Below are 21,077 nucleotides of genomic sequence, written 5' to 3' on the forward strand. Positions count from 1 at the left end.
TAACATCAAACTGCTTTATTCAGTCTAATTTCTGCTTTAAATCACCGGGTCTGCTTGTTTGGAGACGAAGCGACCTCTGCGGATAATTCAGCTCATGATAGAGACCTCCTGAACAATGAACTCAAGAAGTTTCAGCTGGTTGTAATTTGCAATCCTCACCACTAGATGCTACTAAATTCTCTTAAATCTTACACACTGTTCATTTAATGAACACCTCCTGGAAACAAAGAGATTTTCACAAGTTTCCAACTTTTTATATTATTAATGACAAAAAAAAAGAATTTACACATCAGTCGATAACAAACACACGTGCTGCAGCCCTACAACATTCACCACCCTCTGACACTAATGGAAAAAGGACACCGGCTGGACATTTGGGGGAAAATTCAATAAGCTTATTCAGGCATCCCCAGGACATTACAGATGCCCAATTTGCAAAATCAATACAAAACTCGCTGCACGCTCTCATATGGTCAATACGGTGCACACACTGCCTCAATATTAAGGTCATGAACAGGAAAGAAATGTGTGTCATCTACAAGTGTCAGCAGCTAAAAGTTTGGTACATTATTATTATTTACAATTTGTGACAGGAGACGAAAACAGAGGATTTGGAGTTGAAAACTGTCAGTTTCCTGTATGGCTCTAAAGTTGGCTGCAACAACCATGAAGGAAATGTGCACTCAAACTCCATGTTGAAAAAAACAGCTGAGCACACAGTCCTTCAAGGAACCCCCCGCTCCAACTTTTAACCCCCCTCGGCCTTTCACTCCGGAGGGAATTTGACTCCTTCTCCTCTTCGAATGTCTCTTGCCCAAGTCGCTCACACCACCTCATGGATTCAAAATGAACACATAAATGCAGGAAAAAATGTCCAAATGCATGGTTCCCAAACTTTACCCGTACATTGTATCCCTTTACATTTATATATTTTCAACCTGGATAGTATTTTCTCATGATTTTGTGCCCAAGTGAGTAAAACAGGTTGCAATGTAACCGCTGTGGACTTGTCACACCATGAATTTACGACCACTGAAAGTGCTTGTTTTTGCCACTGACAGGCTCAGATTATCATTATTAGTATATGAAAACATTATGGAGAGGATCCCAACAGAAATATCCCTTTAATTTAAGAGTAAGATCCATATTGTTTAATCAGAAACAGCCTCGAAATTTGCACATTCACTTTACATCCACTGATGGCATTTGTTTTTTGCCACTGACAGGCTCCGATTGTTGTCTTAGTCTGACATTACTGAAAATTAGATTTAGATATTTTAATACTGAACTACAGCACATTTATCCCACTCAGTGCATCAATTATGAGACAGCCGTGTCAAAGGCGCCTGGATATACAAACATATAACAGAATAAACAGACATCTAGCTAATCAAAGATGACTTTCACAAAGTCGCAGGTGGTTTTCATCGGCTTTAGTGCTTTTAAATCCTCAGAGGGCAGCAGCTGCATGGGGGGTTTGATTTTGTCACAGATTTTTTTTTCACAAGAAAATAAGGCCATATTTCTTTGGTCGTCCCTCCAGCTGTGTGGAAACATATTCCTCAGTGCTCTGTCTACCTCGCTTCTGCTCTGACCCTCTGTCGTCTAATCTTCTCTTCACTGTGCCCTTCCTGGTCACCGTGTCCGGCGCAGGTTAGAGATTCGGCTGCTGGTGTCAGAGGTTTGCTGCCGGTGTCTCTGTGCCCGCTTTGCTTCGACCTTTCCCTGCTATCGGCCTGTCTCTCTCCTCCCACAGCGTGACCCCGTCACAGGCACAGATCTGTTTGGGGTTTTGGAAAAGACCCGCTGATCGGGCGATGATCCCACAGGCCAGTCTGTAGAGGAGAGGGGAAAAAAAACATGGTTGAAACAATGAAGAAAGTCAGCTTCAAAGTGCCAGTCTTGTCACTTGACAGCTGCTTTTGGGAGCGCTCATGTGATAATTAAGCAAAACATTTAACTGTAAGTTTAGTTTTTTCAACCTGGACCCCATTTTCCCATGTTTTTGTGCCTAAGTGACTTATGGAGACGACTATTTTGGAAATTGTTCCAGTGCTGAGAAAGCTGCATCTAGCAGCTGTGAAAAAAGTTGCAATGTGAACACTCAGTGCATGTTGAATAAAATTAACATTAGAGTTTATAGAGCATTTTTTTTCTACTTAATTGAGCGTTTATTTCAACCAAACCAGATTACAGGACTTTTGGAACATTGGAAAGATGAACCAAGATGTTTTTTTTGTGAGTTTCACCTATTTTACGATTATAAAATTTCTCTCTTCTCGCCGTTCCTGGTTAAATAAAAAGGATCTTACTCTTTAACAAAACGTTCTATCTCTGTAGGGATCCTTTCCATTATGAGTTCAGACACAAAACCAATCTGAGCCTGTCAGCGGCAAAAACAAGCAGGCTGCAATGTAACCACTCAGAGCATGTTGGCGCTATCAGTTTACATCCACTAAAAGTGTGTGTTTTTGCCACTGACATTTTCACATTGTTATTTCAAAAGGTTGATAACACCATTGAGATGATCCCTACAGAGATAGACCTTTTAGTTTAAACAGAAAAATCCCTAAAATCTCCATAACAAAACCCACCAGACTCCATTTAAATCAACAGCAATTTTATCATAGTCAAATGGTTTAGAAACAAACCTTTAATTCACCCAGTTAGATCCCCATCTTAAACCACTGATGTTTACCCACCTTTCACCAGAGTTCCCAGTCTGTTTGGAGAGAAGATGGTTGCCTCGACCCAGGTCGTCCTCGCCTGCATCCACCACCAGCGATCGGCCAATCACATCCCATACCTGCAGCATGACCACCAAGGTAACAATGAAGAGGAAATTAAAAGCTGCCGTTATTTGAGAAATTAGATATTAATATACGACATCTTTGCTTCCTAAAACCAGTGTGTAGATGTGTGTGTGTGTGTGTGTGTGTGTGTGTGTGCGTGTGTGTGTGTGTGTGTGTGTGCGCGTGTGTTACCTTCAGCTGACTGTCCTCTTGTCTAAACGAAGCTCTGCCATCTGGTCCCGCCACAATATTCCCCAGATCACCTACATGCTGAACGATGACACACAGTGAATAATAACAGTGAACCAAACAGCATGAAAGTCAGGAAACACCGGCTTCGACTCGTAGCCCCGTCACACACTCCTCACTGAAAAATGTAGCACCTGAAGCAGAACTGCTCAAAATGGCTCCTGCGGGACATATTTGGCAATCTGAGAGGAGTGTCACATCTTGGCTAGAGTTGAATTTCTTTATTAAATCTCAGGAGAGATTTTGTCAGAATTCATTATTTACTGACTCCATTTGCATCTCAGTGTCCCGGCACAAAATGATCTACAACGTGGAGCCGTCTCCAAGAAACGTAAAAGTGAAGGATTATCTGGGAAGTTAATTTAAAGGATCAGATATGACTGTACCCTCTCAGAGTCCCCTGGACCACCGTGTTGACTTCCAAAGGGGTTATAGTGCTCTCCACAACTGGAAAAAACAAAAACAAAAAAGTAAAGTAAGTTTTTGCAAGATTAACTCTTGGTGCTGTTACCAGATTTCCCACACAATTTTATGGACAAAATTTTAAAACTTTTCCATCACTTTTCCTGGCATTTTTCAAACATATCAGATCACAACTCTGTTCAGAGATAATTTCATCTAGCTGACATAAATGTAAGGACAGACGAAAGGCAGGGAGAAAATAAAAAACTGATGTGATTGTTCACAAAACGCCAGAACAGAAAATACATTTTCCATTATACTGCACATTGCACATAAACATTATCCATGGAAAATTACTATAACAATTTCAATTCACACACAAAAAAATTCCATGACTTTTCCAAAACTTTCAATGATTTTCACTAATTCCATGACTTTTCCAGGCCTGGAAAATGTGTTTGTGAAAGTTTTTCATGACAGTTGGGTCCCTGTGTTGCTATTCAGTATAAAATGGATCATTGTTATTGTTTTTAAAACCCTGGATGAGTTTTAAAGATCAGGGTTTCCACATATTTTTACTTTTCATTTTTTTTAAATAATATTTGACCTAATTCCATGACTTTATTTAAAGGTCTGGTGTGTAGGATTTAGGAGAATATATTGTCAGAAATTAATATTATATAACAAGTACATTTTCTTTTTTGTACAATCACTTAAATTGTAAGAATAGTGTTTTTGTTACCTCTAAATCAGCTGTTTATATCCACACGGGGAGTGGGTCCTTGTTTATGGAGAGCGCCATGTTGCTACAGTAGCCCAGAACGGACAAACAAAAACTGTCTTTAGATAGGGCGGGCCAACATAGTATGATGAGCAGCAACAGAGTTACACAGATATTTAATATTAAATTGCTTTATTCAGTGTTTCCATGGGTTTAAATGACCTATTCTGTTTGTTCTGGAGACAAAGAGAACTCTGCAGATATTTCGGCTACTGGTAAAAACCTCCTGAACGTCACACAATAGCGTGAGGTGGGTTTAGTTGGAGATGACAGTGTGATGCTGCTGCACTGTATGACTGCACTGCAGCAGCCTCTCACTCACGCGGCCGTCCATCAGCAGTAACTGTCACCAGCATGATAGGATTTACACACTGACAGTAAATATTCATGTTTCTCATGAGCCTCACGTCTCAGTGTGAAAGCCTTTGTTAAACGCTGCACGGCAGCTTTTCAGCATTTTCCTGTTTCTCTCCTGATGCGACAACAAGATGCTTTTCCCTAAAAGAAAGCGCGAGCTATGCAATGCTGGTATGATCTATGTGTATCACATTATACAAGTGACGTTTACTGACGCTCATTTTGTAAACATGATGAACTTTATTTTATATTTCTCTCCTTTTTGAAAAAAATCTTAAATATCAAAAACAATGGACAGATCAGGAATTTCACTTCTTTGCAACCTCATATTAGTTTACTCTTTAATCTCAGGGATATTATTTGTTACTGTGATTATCCACACAACAGCGCTTCTGAGTATATAATTAATTTTGCCATTTTAAATGCTATATTTATTTACAAACAGAAATTCTCTAAATCACTAACTTGATTTCGATCTTTCCTCCTATAATTAAAGGGTCTTCTCAAATCACCTTTCATTAAAAAAAAGGGTCAAACTTCTTCTGCAATTTTTCTGCAAATTATGCAATTTTCTTCCCCAAACCCTTTTAATGATTTTCTTTTTTTAGCGGTTATTTTTCTTTCCTTTATTTTTTGCTATTTATACCCTTCATATGTTCTTATATAATGAAATGTGCTTTTTTTATTATTATTTTTTTTACAAGTACTGATAACATTTACATGATGTTTTGTACATGTTCATTGTCTAAATAAATAAATAAAATTAAGATAAAATAATAACTGTGATTTTTCAATGTCACACAGCACAGCACTACATTTTAAATTACTAATACAAGAAGCGTATTTAACATTATGTCTGACATGTTTTGGGATTTTTATGAACTCATTTTAACCAGTAGCCAAACAATGCATATTCAAAACTTTTTTAAAAACCTTTCATTTATTCCAAACCATTTCCAGGCTTTGAAAAGGTTGGCAAATTTCATAATTTTTCCAGGAATTTCATGACTGTGAGAACCCTGAATGATGCTCGTATTAACCCTAACAGTCTTTCCTCTCCCTTCATGCTCTTGCCTGATGCAGCGGTCCTACCTGAGGCAGTCCTGTGTGAGGTCCCCCAGCGTGTGGACATGGAGGCCGTGGGGTCCGGGCTCCAAACCATCAATGGTCCCGTCGATCAGGCAGCGCTCCTCAGAGAGCTGCAGGAAACGCACCACCCCCTGGATCTTCCCCTCACCTGCCAGCATGGCCACCGCTGAACCCAGATCTGTCATAAAAACACAGACATCCGAAAATATTCGCATGTTTATTCTGTGATCTTCTTCCTCACATCTGGACACGTCCACACTGAGTTCAGATGTGGCTGAAGTCCGCACACTGAATAAGAATGCATAAAAAATGTGTCTCCAGTGACTGCCGCTGATCAGACTATGTTTCTCAGCTCACATTTGATTTTATCTGAGCGACCTAAAATCCTTGTCTGATGTGTCGTGCGGGACAAATCAGCTGTAACCAGCTGTGTCTGAGAGGTTCGTCCTACCAAAAATGTACTACAAGTTGTTATCTTTGCTCTGCAGGAAGATCAATCACAGCAACATTAAAAGTTTTAGTATCTGACTTTTGTTTGCCAATTTATCCTCAATTAAAAGCAAAATTAACACAGAGTGTATATGAACCTTTGACCTCTTGTAGCACTACGGAGCTGCTTTTGGTTAAGTGGGTGCCCGTTTTTAATGAGTACACAAATTCACATGATATTCCTGTTTCGATCCCGTCAATGGTTTCCACAGGCACCAAGGAAGGTAAGGAAGAACGCTGCAAGAAATTAAACTTACAAAAATTGAGTTTTTTTTTTAAAGAAAAGACTTTTTAAATGTGTCATGAAGAAGAAAATGCATTAAACACATTTGATAGACCGTAAGGATGCACACAATACATTGTGTTAAATGACACCATTTTTTTGTTCATTAACAAAAGAAGTATACATGCACAGTCTTATGTAACAGCCTACAGTTTATATTCATTAATCAATTTCTGATTGTAGAAAAGGCAGACAACTCTCCTGATGTGTCTAATTAACTAATTAGTTGCTTATATATTAGATTATATGTGGTTGTGCATGTGAATTAAGGAATATGCATTTGATTTGTGTGCTTTTTAAATTGTATTTATTTATAATTTTTTTTACTTATTTTTGATATAGGAGCCATTTGATTTGTGCACTTTAAAAAATGTATTAATTTATTTACTTATGCATTTTATATAGGAGTCATTTGATTTGTTGACCAAATGTGACTTTGTTTATTAAAAAAAAATTTTAAAAAATCAATAAAATCCTATTTACAAAAAAATAGTAAGGGCAAAGAAAATTACAAATCCGACCAGACTTTTGGGATCTGAACATCTGATGCTACAGAAACTTTTTTTCAGTACTTTAAAGTCTTGAGGTGTGATATCCGGTCTCAGTGCTCTGCAGAGGTTTCTCACCTTGCTCTGATCCTCCGATGCCTTTCAGCACGGCCCTGCGTCCGGTGCTCTCTATCAGAGCCTGCAGCTCGGCGCTGGTCAGAGTCGATTCCACCAACACCTGCTCCTTCTCCACATCGATACTGACAGACTTCACTCCTGCAAACACAGAAACAGCGATGAAAATGACCACACATGCAGGCAAAAAGGAAAATCAAATAAAATGTCAAATCCTTTTATGAGGCATTCCTGTGCCTGTCTTTGTTTGTGGAACAGATAAAGGATTCTTTAGATGAGCTTTAGGTGATGTACTGAAGTCATTTTTTCAATATTTTTGCTAATTTGTCTAGTAAAGAAATATAAAATTTAGTAGTAGATGTTAGAGGAAAAAGAAACAAAATTCTGAGACAGTTATTTTACTTGCAGATTTCAAGCTGCTCAAGTGGCTTTAACCCCCATTAAATATTTATTCCACCATATATTAAATAACGGAAACATTACTGATATATTTAAGCTGCATTTAACAGTATGCTTGCCTGCAGACATACAGTGTAGTTTTGCTTGTTCAGCTGACCTCTTTTGCATTGAGTTTTAGGGTTTAGGTTACAATAGCTTAGCAATCAAGGAGAATTAATTAACTGGAAATGTGCCAATTGAAACGTGTCTATATTTAGCCTATATGCCGGACTTAATTATTATTTTATCTTATTCTCACTTCTTTTTTTGGTTTAACTCGTGTCTTTATTTTTTTATTGGTCAACTGTTATTTTAGTGTACTCATACTTTTTAAACAGTTTTAATCTAACTCTTACTGTCTGGTTGTTGCTGATTTTTATTCCTACTTCCAAATGGCTTTAACTCATATATATACCATTTAGGTTTCTCTTTAAACTGCGTTCACATCTGTTTAATGTTTTATCTTTAAACTGTCCATATGGTTCGCTTGTGGCTGCAACTTCTGTGGTAGTGTTTTGCAGCACATTGTGCTCCCACTTGTGATGAAATGTGCTTTATAAATAAAGATTTGCGTGCCTGCTTGCATTAATTTTTGCCGAATTAAGTAATTTTGAGAAACTTTCCAGGAAACTACAGGATTTGCAAGTGCTGTATGAGTAAACCTGCCTCACCTTACTGAGTAATATGACGAGCGACTGTAAACTGTTCACTGGAGTGCATGAAGACCGACCACAGACCAGAGACAGATAAAAGCTGGCTGACATTATCTGCTGAGTCATAGTCCTCATGCTGTGTCAACTGTTGTTGATACACTGACTGTTAAAAAGGGTGGAGGAATTACTCAGATCCTTTACTTAAGTTAAAGTACTATTAGCACAAAAATATACTTCATTGAAAGTAAAAGTCCAGTTTTCATGGTGTCCAAAAACATTTTTCTGTCTTGCGATGATGCATTTTTCATCCTTCAGTTTATCAAAAACATTCAGCATCAACACATCTGAAGAAGAGTCAAATCGTGTGTGTGTGTGTGTCTATATATAAATATATATATAGAAAACATATATGCTTTCTGGTTCTTATTTGAATTAGGTGTTTGACTTTTTTCTCATAAATTATGACTTTTGTCTTATAAAATTGTAACTTTATTCTCATAATATTGCCAGTTTATTATCATAAAATTACGAATTTGTTTTCTCATAGAACTATGACTTAATCTTCATAATATTACAACTTTTTTCTCATAATATTACGACTTTATTCTCGAAATCTGACTTTTTTTCTGTAACATGGCCCTAGTCCTCCATTGTCAGAGCTGAGACCATAAAATTTTATTTATTTTTTTATTGGTTAGAATATTATTATAGTCTTGCACCAGAGAAACATGAGCGAAAGTGAAAAATGTCCCTACTTACTTGATTAACTGTAGTCACATTTACAGTTCGCCACATTAAACAGTTGTCAGTTACAGGTGACAGACAGCAGTTAATGCATAATGAGCTGTTTCAGACCGCGTGAATGCGCATTAAGAGCTCCTTTTACAGTCCTGGTCAACCTTTAAAGGCTTCATTACCTGGTTTTCCCTCCAGAGCAGCTCTGACTTTAACTGCGCAGCTCTCACATGTCATCTGCACCGCAAACTCCAGCTGTGGAGGCAAAAACAAACACCTGTAGCTCACAATAATTAAGGATAATATCATGTCTGTAGCTGTAACTTAGCCCGTTATCTAACTGCGCAGTCCCTCATTTTCACTGTCAGACAGCAGCAACAGCGGCCAGGAATGTTTCTGTTTTGACATTATTATTGTTTTGGGGGGAAATTATCTAATGACGCTGCAAAACACGAAGCTAAAACGTGCATTGAATTACTGTCAAACCTTTGCTGGTCCCGCAGAGTCCATGTTGTTGCCGCACGACGCCGCCTGGGTGATGAAAACCGATTTTAATGCATAACTTCCCAGTTTTCTACAAACGGAAGCGAACCAGCTGTACCTGTTAACGGGCGCCGCCATGTTTGTGAGGTCAGAGTGACGTTGTCGCACGTTACTGCCGCCACGTGCTGAACACCTGTAACTGCAGGTACTTGTTTTGACTTTTGGAGAAGACCATGACCAATGCCCTCCCTAAATGTCTTTTACCTCGGCTTCATTAGTTTAAATCCTTTTAAAGAAAAAATAAATAAATGGATAAAAAGGAAAATTGCAAAGACATAAATAAATGCAAAAAATAAATAAAAATAAACGCTAAAATTAATTAATTGATAAAAAAGAAAAACAAAAACAACAAATAGACACACTAAAAGAGAAACAGCAATGACATAATCACAATCACAATAATAAGAAAAAAAATAAAATAAATAATAATAAGAATAAGAATAATAATAAAAGAATCATAATAATAATAACTTAACTAAACAGTTATGTAAAATATTTACAAGCAGATGTTGGGAGGTTTGAGACAACGTTTCTAAAATGTCCAAAAAGTATAAATGAATAGATTTTAAGATATTTTGTTTCCATGAGTTAGGTGCATCTAAAAAAAAGCAGTTTTTCCAAGTTCAGACCAATAACTTACAATTTTTTCTTTCTTTTTCCCCTAATAAATAAATAAATGAGCTTCCTTTCCAATCTTGAGATGTGTGGTTTTTAACCAGGTGATGTACAAAATTTTCTGCTTTTGTTTTTTACGGTTAATATAATTGCAGTAAAGACTTTTCAAATCAATCTGCACAAGCAATGCAACAATAACATCACTTTGACAACAGCTAATACAGCAGCTGTCACGTTAATGGTGATGGATTGCTGTTAAATGATAAATCTCATTTCCTGGTATCATGGGATGGTTGTGGCTCTGGAGGAAGAGCAGTTGTACGAAACGGAGGGTTGGTGGTTTGATCTCTGGCTCCTGCAGTCTTCATGTGGAAGTGTCCTTGGGCAAGAAACTGAACCTCCGAGGATTTCCTCAGTGTGTGAGCGCATGTGAATGTTTATTTTATGAGCAGGTGACCTTGTATGGAAGCCTCAGCCATCATTGTGTGTGAAAGGGGTGGAAAATGTCTGTAGTGTCAAGAGCTTTAAGTGCTCGCTAAGAAAAGCAATATATATATATATATATATATATGACATTTACAATGTGTCCTTTTTACATACATACATACATACATTTATTAATGTATTTTGTGACCAAACTGGTGGGCTAAATGACATACCTGAGAATTTAAGGACATTTTGTATGTCTTTGTTGTGATTTTGTGTCTTTTGGAGATCATTTTGTGTATTTTTTTGACATTTTGTGTATGTTTGTAGTGATTTTGTGTCTCTTACAACTCATTTTGTGTCTTTTTTTACATTCTGTGAGTCTTTGCAGTGGAGCTTCTGTTTGTAGTTATTTTGTGTCACTTGGTCTTTTTATGATCTTTCTGTCTCTTAGCAGTCATTTTGCCTGGTTGGTACAAGTTAATTTAAGTGACATTTTGATGACGTAAAGTGGGCTTATAAATGGGCAAAATCATGTAATGCACTAATGTGATGGTGTACGTGCACATGGGATAAGTTCAGAAGCAGCATGTGATGTTTTCACTATCAGGGTCAGAGGAGGAGGAGGGGGTTGTGTGTACACACAAGATTGTAGCGTATGGATAAAACTAAACCATCATGAAGGTTGAGGGCAGTAATGGTGATTGCTTCCTGCAGTATGTGGCATTGGCCTCCAATTCAATTTCATAATGTGTATAGATTATTGTTACAAAGTCGATCTGCAGATTAAAGCTCTATGGAAGAGACCACCACTAAGCTGATGACTGCTTCTCAGAGACGTCCAGTGTGTGTGTGTGTGTGTGTGTGTGTGTGTGTGTGTGTGTGTGTGTGTGTGTGAGTATCATCTATACATCCCTATCATACCTCTCTTCATCTTCTTTAACCGTGGAGATAAGCCACAGGAGTAGGGGCGTATTACGAGAAAATGGGCCCGAGTACATATGTGAAGGGTCCCCACCACCTCTCCAAAAAAGGAGCAAGACACATGGATTTCGTGGTGGTTTTGCGTCTCTCTGAAGTAATTTTGATTCCTACTGAGGTCATTTGTAGGGTTTTTTGGTCATTTTCGCATTCAGATTGTGTCTCTGTGGGGTTGTTTTGTGTCTGGTTGTTTTGTGTCTTTTGTAGTCGTTTGAGTCTCTTTGGGGTAATTTTTACTCTCATTGAGATAATTTTTAGTATTTATGGGTTGTTCTGTGTCTTTTTGTGGTTAATGTATTTCTTGGCTGTTTATGTGTCTTTGTAGTTGTTTTGTGTCTTTTTGTGTGTCTTTGTGGTCATTATGTGTCTTTTGGAGGTATGTCTGTGTCTCTTTGGGGTAAAGTATGCATCTTTGGTAGCTTTGTTTTGTGTCTCTTTGTAGTCGTTTGAGTGCTTCTGAGGTAATTTTTTGTCCTAATGAGATAAATTTGTGTATGTTTTGGTTGTTTCGTGTATCTTTGTTGTCATTTTGTGTCTCCTTGTGGTTGTTTTGCCCATTTTTGCAGGTAATTTGTGTCTATTTACAGTTCCTTTACATCTCTTTTTGGTATTTTTGTGTCTCTTCGTGGTCATTTTGGCTTTCTTTCTGGTCAGTACATGTTAATTTAAGTAATATTTTGCAAGTGAAGGCCAGGGGCACTCCTGACACTTGGGCCCCTGGGCCAGTGCCTGGTAGGCTGGTCCAGTAATCCATCCATGCACAGGAGGAAGCAGAAGACCGTGATGTGGGATAAAAAAAAATCTGGGTCACAGGTCTAAAATAAAAGCTTCCAATATGAAACCTCCTCCAACTAAATTTGGGATGATAAGTATAGAGAGTGACACATATTCGCTACTGTGCACGTGCGCCCGTCTACCATGGGTGTTGATCCAGAAACACGTCTGTCGTTTTCGTCAAAACAACACCAAGAGGCCGGTGTTTTACACAGAAGAAAGCCGAGTGGCAGCTCAGCTCGAACACAGCTCCTTCTGTTTGTGGTGGCTCATTGGCTTTGACCTTTGACCCCGTGCTCAGTAATATGACCACAGGCTTTAAGAGGGCTGAGCCAGTGCGCATGAGGCTCAAAACACTGCTGTGTGTGCACTGAGCAGTCTTTTTTCTCTCCGTCTCACACAGACACATCGCCCACACAGCAGCAGTTAATTTATTTGGTACATGGGAAACTGTCTAAAACCTTTGCCCTTATGCTGATCCTTGGCTCTGAGCTCTCCGTTCAAAGGAGTGTAGGTAGAGCTGCGGTGACACCTGAGCCCAGGAGAAGGGGGGATTTCATTAACACACACACACATACTGTACATACGTCCAGAAACACACACACAAGAGAGACCACAGAGCTGGAGAGCAGGGTGAAACATAATCAGTACTCGGACCCTGTCCAGAGCAGATTCAGTGAGGAAAGAAAGGAGGAAAAGAGGAGAAAGTAGGGATGGAGGGAGCAAAAAGATAAAGAAGAGGTATGAGGAAGCAAAAGAAAGAAGTTGACAAAGGTGTGTGTGTGTGTGTGTGTGTGTGTGTGTGTGTGTGTGTGTGTGTGTGTGTGTGTGTGTGTGTTCGGAGGGCAGTGTGTAGCAGTGCTGACAGGAAGTGTTGACAGCCCTGTTTGGAACAGTAGAGGTTTTATCTGTACTAAATGAGGCACTCCCCTCACCCCCACCCCATTTGCACTGACCTGGAGTCTGTTATATTTCTCTTATTAAAAACATCAAGAAGGTGAAACGGCTCTTGTTTCAGTGACCAGTGCAAAGAAGCAAAGCAAGCAAAACTTTATTTTTAGAGTGGGGAAGATATGTCCTTCACACAGAAGCGTGTATGTAAGTGTATGAGTGATGAATAAGTAAATAAAGTTTGTAAAATGCTCATGAGAGAGGGGATGCTCTCTGTCCGATGCTTCAAGACCTTTTTAATGTTGCCGAAATGCACAGGTGAGTGTACAAGCATTTATAGGACAATAAAAATGAAAAAAAAAAAAAACTTCGGCGATGTTTAACCCCCAGTGTAACCGCAGACGACCTACAGTATTAAAGAGCTTCTTGTATGATAAGCAGGTCAGTGATGTAGGTCATGTGGAGCTTTGTGGACTTTATAAGCAATTATTACACAAAATTTACCGCCATATTGTTGTACATTATGATGTCACAGTGATCTTGACCTTTGACCTATGACCACCAAACTCTAGTCAGTTCATTTTTTGAGTCCAAATAAACCAAACAAATTCCCTTGATGTTTTCTTGAGATATTACATTCTTGAGAATAAGACAGATGAGGTCACAATGACCTTGACCTTTGACGGCCAAATTCTAGTCAGTTCATCATTGAGTATGAGTTGACATTTGTGCCAAATTTAAGGGAATTACTTCAAGGCCTTCTTGAGATATGACCCTCACCAGAATAAGACAGATGCAAAGTCACAGTGACCTTTGAACTACCAAAATCTAATCAGTTCATATTTGAGTCCAAGTGGATGTTTGTGCCAAATTTGAAAAAGATATTTAAAAATTCCTTAAGGTGTTCTTGAGATATTGCGTTCAAGAGAATGAGACAGAAGAAGTCACCGTGACCTTGACCTTTGACCACCTAAATCTAAGCATTTCATATATGAGTCCAAGTGGACGTTTGTGTCAAATTTGAAAAAAATCTCCAATGGCACTCTTGAAATATTGTGCTCATGAGAATGAGACAGATGAGATCACAGTGACCTTGACCTTTGACCACCAAAATCTTATCCGTTCATTTCTTAGTCTAATTTTGCGTTTGTGCCAAATCCCTTAAGGTGAAATATCGTGGTCACAAAAATGAGATGTAATAGTTTGAGATGAGGCACGATTCCTTCTGCTCAGTGATATTATTGGTGGGTGAAGTGTGGTAGAAAGAAAATAGTTCCTACATGAAACAGCTCACAATAAGGTCTGTGGATTGTCTTGAGTAACTCGGGTCATTATTCAAAATCGGGTCAAACTTTGCCAATCCACACAAGAGCTTTTGATTCATCGAGTATATCAAACATAACAGGGACACCAAAGTTTCTTTTTCAAGAATTTCTCAAAAAGTCAAGGTGTCATATGAAATAAATGAAATTTAATAAACTGGAACCCAACAGATGGCAGAGGGCAATAAAATTCTGTGATAGAAATAGTTATAAACACACAGTGTGCATGGACGTTCAGCGCGCCTCACTACTCCACAAGTGCAAATTGTTTATAGCTTGGCTGATCCCAAAGAGAATCATACCATTTACCCTGCCCGCGCTTTACCGGTGACACCGTCCACAACCTCATGACGCTGAATAATTCAGCTCCTCCGCAGAGGGGCGGTGGGGCCTGTTAGTGGTGCGAGGGACCCCGCAGAGGTCAGAGTAATGTCACAGCCCAGCCAGAGTGCTCTCCATGTCTGCTGATTGCACCCTGACAGCTCGAATGGAAGATGAAGCCAAGCGTGTCCAGGGGACGGCGTCTCGCAGCGGAGCCCCCCCGCCTTCTGCAGGCATACAGGGAGCAGGGGCCATGTTTGTAAAAATGCATGGTCTGTGACTTTGTCCTGGTTTCACTTCTTTTCAAACTTTAGACAAAATACAGCAGACAGGCCTGTAACATTTACTCACTGGAAAAAAGACGAGTCATTTGCTTCGGCTTTTGCTATATTGTAGAGAAATTGAAGGCATTTTGTCAGTCTGAGAGCCCAAGAAGCTTTTCAATAAAAATCCTGTGTGTAAACTGAGATGAAGTGAAATGATCATAAATTCTTGTGAAAAATAATGAAACTCCTTTCGCAGAAAGCTCATAAAAGAAAGAACACTTCAGGATAAGACACATGACTGAAGGCAACCATAACAAATACAGTTAATCATGGTTCTGGATTGTGTGCAGTCACTCCTGCAGTTTCCCTTGTGCCATTATTGCCGGATTCCTGAGAGCATGAAGTCAGTAAAAGTAACTTTTCCTTTTTTTTCAACATAGACCCTATTTTCCCATGTTTTCTATCTGAGCTACTAATGGGAGTAACATTTGTTTGAAACTGGTCCACAATTAAGAGAGTGGGCTGCAACCAGCAGCCATGAAACAGGCTGCAATGTAACCACTCAGGGCACATTGTAATGTGGAACACTCAATCCTAATTTATGCCTGGACCGTGTTCAGTGATTCCCAACCTTTTTCCTTCAGGGACGTCTTTACTAACATTGAGTAAACGGAAGACATATTTTAGGGATTTTATTCACATCATATTATATTCATAACAATAACAGTAGAGAACAACTAATAAAATATACAATTAATCCCAAATTTTTACTGCAGGAAGTTTGTGTTAGATTAGCAATTATGATGAATTTTGAGCAGATTATTTGCTGTGAAAAATGCATCAGACATGAGTTTTTACAGGATTCTTTATACCTACAATCATACATTCTTTACAGGCTTATATCTTCTGAGAAATTCCCTTTTCTTGGCCATCTTTTCTACAACAGGACGAGGCTGTTTAGCAGAGAGTGAAGACTCTGTGAATACAGCTTGTGTCGAGGTCCTAACTTTGCCCCGTGAGATTAAAATATCTTAAACATGAATCTAAACTTAAAAAAATACAGTTGCATTTAGTTATCTTTGCAGAAATTAATGAAATACTGAGATGAACCTATTGTACTTTTATTTAGTTATTTATTCATTAGGGGTTGTTTTTTTTTTAAATCCCTTAAAATCAAGAGGGCCTCATGACCCCCTGGGAAGCTTTAGTGACCCACAGTGAGGTCGAAACCCCCAGGTTGGGAACCAGAGGTGTATGAAATGCGTTGTTGCGGTTCCTATTTGTCACTTCCCCACAAAAACGTGAAAATAGAGTCCAGATTGAAAATACCAAAATGACAATTTAACATATTAACACATTAGTTTTCAAGTGCAGGGAGAACTGTTACAGTAAGCACATTACATTGACAAGAAAGCAAAATCTTTCTGCATTTTCCAATGAAATCAGCCGAGAAAAAAACGAGAGGAAACAAAAGAATCCATCCAATCAATCAGTGAACAGCCCCTTAAACAAATATTGCCCATTCAGCACAGCGGTGTCATGCATTATTGCTGACCCACAAACAAGCTAAAAAACAATGAATTATAATGCCACTGGGGCGTTGAACAAACTCTACAGCTCATCACAGAGAGGATCAATAGAAAGAAGAGACAGCATCGCCTAATCAGAGCCTCCTGTTCCTCCCTGGAATAATGACCCATATGGAGGAGGCAATATGCTGCAGAGTGGCTACCAAACACAATACCTCATTTAATCATTACACCCCAGAGTCCAGATCATTACTCAAACAATCTGTCTGTCGTGATCCGGCAAGGATCTGGGAAAAAAAACCATCCAGCAATTATAGCCAGGCACAAATATAACATCAAAAAGTCGTGAGATTTAATGGGAGGTAAAAGCCAGAAAGCACAATAAGGTCACCAGCTATAAATTGTCTTTTAAGTAGGCTACCAGTGACTCATTATGAGTCTGTACTGGAACAGAAAAAAATTATGATGATAAGGCGACCACTGAGTCTGTCAAAATGTGCTTTTGAGCTGCAGTAACTCACCACGAATCATTTTATGTAGAAAGACACACAAAGGAGGTCAAATTAATCTATACAGTGTAGTCAATATATATGTAGATGAGTTTCCAATAATACAGAATATTCTAAGAGAAATAAAATGATGTTAACAGACACAACTGGGTCCCATTTTCATGAAACTGTGCACCAGCATCATAAAATGAACCAGTGCCAAATAAAAATGAGCCTTTTATTTGATAGTCTGCAGTATCGCACTTACTGGATTTAGAGGATTTGGATAGGTGACACTCTGCAACAAAGGTCATCAGCCCAGTCTGGATTAGGGAAGTTTTCATAGTGTTTTAAACCCCTAAACTAAGAAAAAAAAATGGTGTAATTTTTAAAAATATTTTTTCCCAGGTAATTTCCTTGTTTTGTTTGTTTTTCTATTTTTTCGCTAATTTGGGGGTGTTTTTGAGAGAAATCAAGCAAATTTGCTCAGGTTTCAAAGAGTTAAAGAAACAATCTCAGTTAAAAATTTAGGAGCAATCACACTGACAAAGACCAGCCCAGTATTTCTTCTATCCTTTAAAATTTACTTAAATTTCCCCATCGCAACCAGCTCCGACAGTTTCACGTCCTTCTATACGTTAATCCAGAACGAAACAGGGAGAAAGGAAAACAATCTAGCAACACTTGAGTCGCTACAGAGCTGCTAAATACTTGCAAACATAACAATCAGTATCCTCAGTAATAACAAAAACAGTTTCTGTTAGAAAAGGGGTGAGAATAATGCATGGAGGGTGGAGGGTGGGGGGGCAATCCTGGTGTTGCCTCGGGCCCCTTTATCACTAAACGCGCCCCTGTCCTGCTGAACATTTACATATTAGTCGGCTATCAAGTTCCAGTTCAGATTCAAATCAGCTTTATTTGCATGACAGATGCTTGCATATTGGAGCACTACATGTAGCTTATGTGAGAGAACATGGAAATAAGCTAAATTAAATGTTGCATGTAAAAAGAGGGTGAGCTTATAGAAGTATGTAGACAGACAAAACATGTATTTAGTGTTTTCTGTCATTTTCTTATTTATTTATAAATCTGTTTGGTTGTTGATTTGAATATATCCTGACTGAACTGCACTATAGGTGCTGCTTCATGTTCATATAGCATTCATGCCAATAAAGCAATTTGAACTGAATTGGAAAGAAAGGATACTACAGGCACAGTTATAAGTCAGAAGTGTCCATGCGCGTTAATGTGCTCGTGTGCGAGAGGTCCATATGTGCATGCTGTGTACGTGCGCGCCAGCCAGCCCAGCAGCACTCATCCCGCATCAGAGGCACAAACGCGCGCGCATTGGCTGGAGAGAGCGAGAGCGAGAGAGAGAGAGAGAGAGAGAGAGAGAGACGACCGTCTCCCGTTTTGTTGCACGAGGAGTCGCGAGGAGCCTCTGATGACAGACAGACAGCAGATCCGCTGCCTCACTGACTGCGACACCTTAACAACCACCAAACAGCACCGACACCAAACAGATGAAGGAGAGCCAACTGTAGGCGAGGAAGAGGAGGTGGATCGGAGGCTTTCCTAAAAATATAGAGAAGAAAAAAAATATCAGGAGAGGAGGAGGAGCGGGGGCAGTGAGCCGGGTGGCCGGGACACGGAGCCCGTCCAGCGGGGAGAAATCACCGCCGCGACCGTCACATCACATCAGTGCTCGGAGATGACAAAGGTGGGTGACGGTGTGTTGCCATTGTGTAATATCAGCATCCCTGTCCTACATGGCGCCTTTAATCCCCGCTGTGGAGTAGTAGTAGACATGCACGGTGCTGTAAAAGAGAAAATGTGGCACATTTTAGAGGTGTTTGTTGTGCCGGCGCTCCGTGCTGGTGCTGGGGACAATTACGCACCGCCGTTTTTTCTATAGAAGACACTTCAGGAAATATCCACATCCCAGACATGTGTGCCATTTGATGCGCCGCGGAGTGATTTCACCCCCTTAAATCTGATGTGGCCCACATTTCGTGGACCTCTTTTAGGGAGATTTTTTTGGTGTTTTTGACTGTTAGAAGCGTCGTGTGTGTTGAGGAAGATGATGAAGGGAAGAAAGGAGGAGGAGGAGGAGGAGGAGGAGGGGTATTTGTTGTCTCCTTGAGCGCCCGAGGCTTGTCTGGATGATTGATTTCGCCCGTTCGGTCAGATTATGAGTGTGTGAACACCTATGCCGGCAAATTAATTAAACTGCACACGGAGATTAACCGCGCCAGATTACTAGTGTGAACCCTCTTTGTGTTTTAGGAGGAGAGAAAGCGGGAGGCAACAATTAATGACAAACTATTTACATGTTTATTGGATGTAGTAGCACCACACTGTAAAATCTGACCAGTTGATTTTACTTTTTGAAAATGAAAGTAAATTTAATTAATAGTCTGGATTTATGCGTAAAATGTGAAAATGTCAAGTTGATTTTACTCAAAGTAATCTTTGAAACTGGTCACATTGAAAAAGTTAATATAACTGTTACTCCTAATTTACTTCATATTTAAGTTTACATAAAATCTACTTAATTTTGTGAAGTTGTTTCAACTTAAAAACGAAAAGTGAAATTACCTTGTTCTTTTGTAGTGTTAGCAACTTCAGAAAACCAAGTTAGTCTGATTTATTTTGATGATCACAAAGAGGATTTTGCCAATAATGAAGTTGAATATCTGCGAGTTCTGTTTCGTTAATATGTTAATTAATAATACTATATGGCTGACTAGTCTGAAATCAGCTGAATGCAGATATAGTGTTCAGTTAACTTGGTTTGCTAGAAGATTTTATTAAACGTTTAATTTTTAAGTAAAGTTTTAAGTAAAATTAAATAAATATAACTAAACATTAGGTAAACGTAACAATTAGATATGAAGTCAACATAACTTAAGACTAATAGTCATATTCACCTATGTTTTTCAAAATAATCGGTTCTCTAGATTTTGTAAGTAAAATCAACTTTTCAGATTTTACAGTTTAATTGTTAAGTTTACATAAACTGTTATCATATCTACTTAATTATGTGAAGTTGTTGCAACAGAAAAAACTTCAATCCTCTTTGTCACGATTAAGTTTTGTCATACTAATTTGGTTTATTTAAGTAGCTACCCCTTAGAAAGAACAAGGTGACTTCACTCGTCATTAAGTTGCTGCAACTTCACAAAGTTAAATAAATACAACCAAATGTCAAGTAAACTTGGCACTTTGATATAAAGTGGTAAAGTTACATAAATTAAGATTTACTGTTGTATTTATTACCTTCGTCAAGGCAATCAGCAGCATCAGCTTGTCAGATTTTACAGTGTGATTTTTGCATGTGTTTCACACAGATTTGCTCTCCATTAGTTGATTGCATGCTGAAGTTTTTTTTTTCCATCTGCCCCGTTTGGTGCTGCAACATCAATTAAATATTTTGTCAATATGTAATGCAGCTTTGTATTTGCAGCAGATGGCAGGCTGGATCTGGCAGCAGTGAAGTCACTGATAATGATGAAGAGCCACAGTGCAGGGAGATAAACACAAAAATGGTTTGACAGTGACGAAGCTTGTTTGATGAAATCTGTATTGAGCATAAAACAAAGATAATGGGTCAATTAATTTATTTGCTATTTGACAGAAAATTGGGGCCATCAGTCAAGTCAAGTTAGTTTTATTTATTTACCACTAATTTATTGGAATCCATGATATCTTTAGACACTCAGTTTGGATCAGGAGAAATTCCCCCAAAACACCCAGAGGGTAAAGAAAGAGAAGAACAGAAAATATGTCATAATATTGCATAAATAGCGCAAAATTGTTTAGCTTCTCAGATTTGACAATTTTGCTCATTTTCTCTATTTCACGTCCCTGTAAATCGAGTATTAGGGCTGCAACTAACGACTACTTTAATTAAGTTCATTAATATGCTGATTATTTTCATGATTAATTGATTAATTTTTGAGTCCATGAAATTAAAAAAAAAAAACAAAACAACTTCCCAGAGCCCAAAGTGACGTCTTAAATTTGCTAT

General features: G+C 38.7%; 2 protein-coding genes across 2 annotated transcripts in view; one reads left to right on the top strand and one right to left on the bottom strand.

Annotated features, from left to right (window-relative positions):
* Window positions 1–230: 230 nt before the first annotated feature.
* On the bottom strand, window positions 231–9,543 carry ccs (copper chaperone for superoxide dismutase). Its single transcript, XM_042512399.2, has 8 exons — window positions 9,378–9,543; window positions 9,074–9,146; window positions 7,069–7,206; window positions 5,674–5,848; window positions 3,428–3,488; window positions 2,985–3,062; window positions 2,703–2,806; window positions 231–1,835 (listed from the first exon to the last, which is right to left on the bottom strand). Exons 1-8 carry the CDS (start codon window positions 9,510–9,512, stop codon window positions 1,676–1,678), a joined length of 924 nt encoding a protein of 307 aa, XP_042368333.2. The 5' UTR covers window positions 9,513–9,543; the 3' UTR covers window positions 231–1,675.
* Window positions 9,544–18,344: 8,801 nt separating this feature from the next.
* gal3st3 (galactose-3-O-sulfotransferase 3) overlaps window positions 18,345–21,077 on the top strand; it is a 42,774-nt gene continuing 40,041 nt past the window's right edge. Inside the window, exon 1 of the mRNA XM_042512541.2 lies at window positions 18,345–18,767. The gene's annotated coding sequence lies outside the window, so the exon portion shown is untranslated. The remainder of the gene's footprint in view (window positions 18,768–21,077) is intronic.

The sequence above is a fragment of the Plectropomus leopardus genome, chromosome 23, assembly GCF_026936395.1.
Source record: "Plectropomus leopardus strain MGB_pleo_1.0 chromosome 23, ASM2693639v1, whole genome shotgun sequence".
NCBI classification, from domain to species: domain Eukaryota; kingdom Metazoa; phylum Chordata; class Actinopteri; order Perciformes; family Serranidae; genus Plectropomus; species Plectropomus leopardus.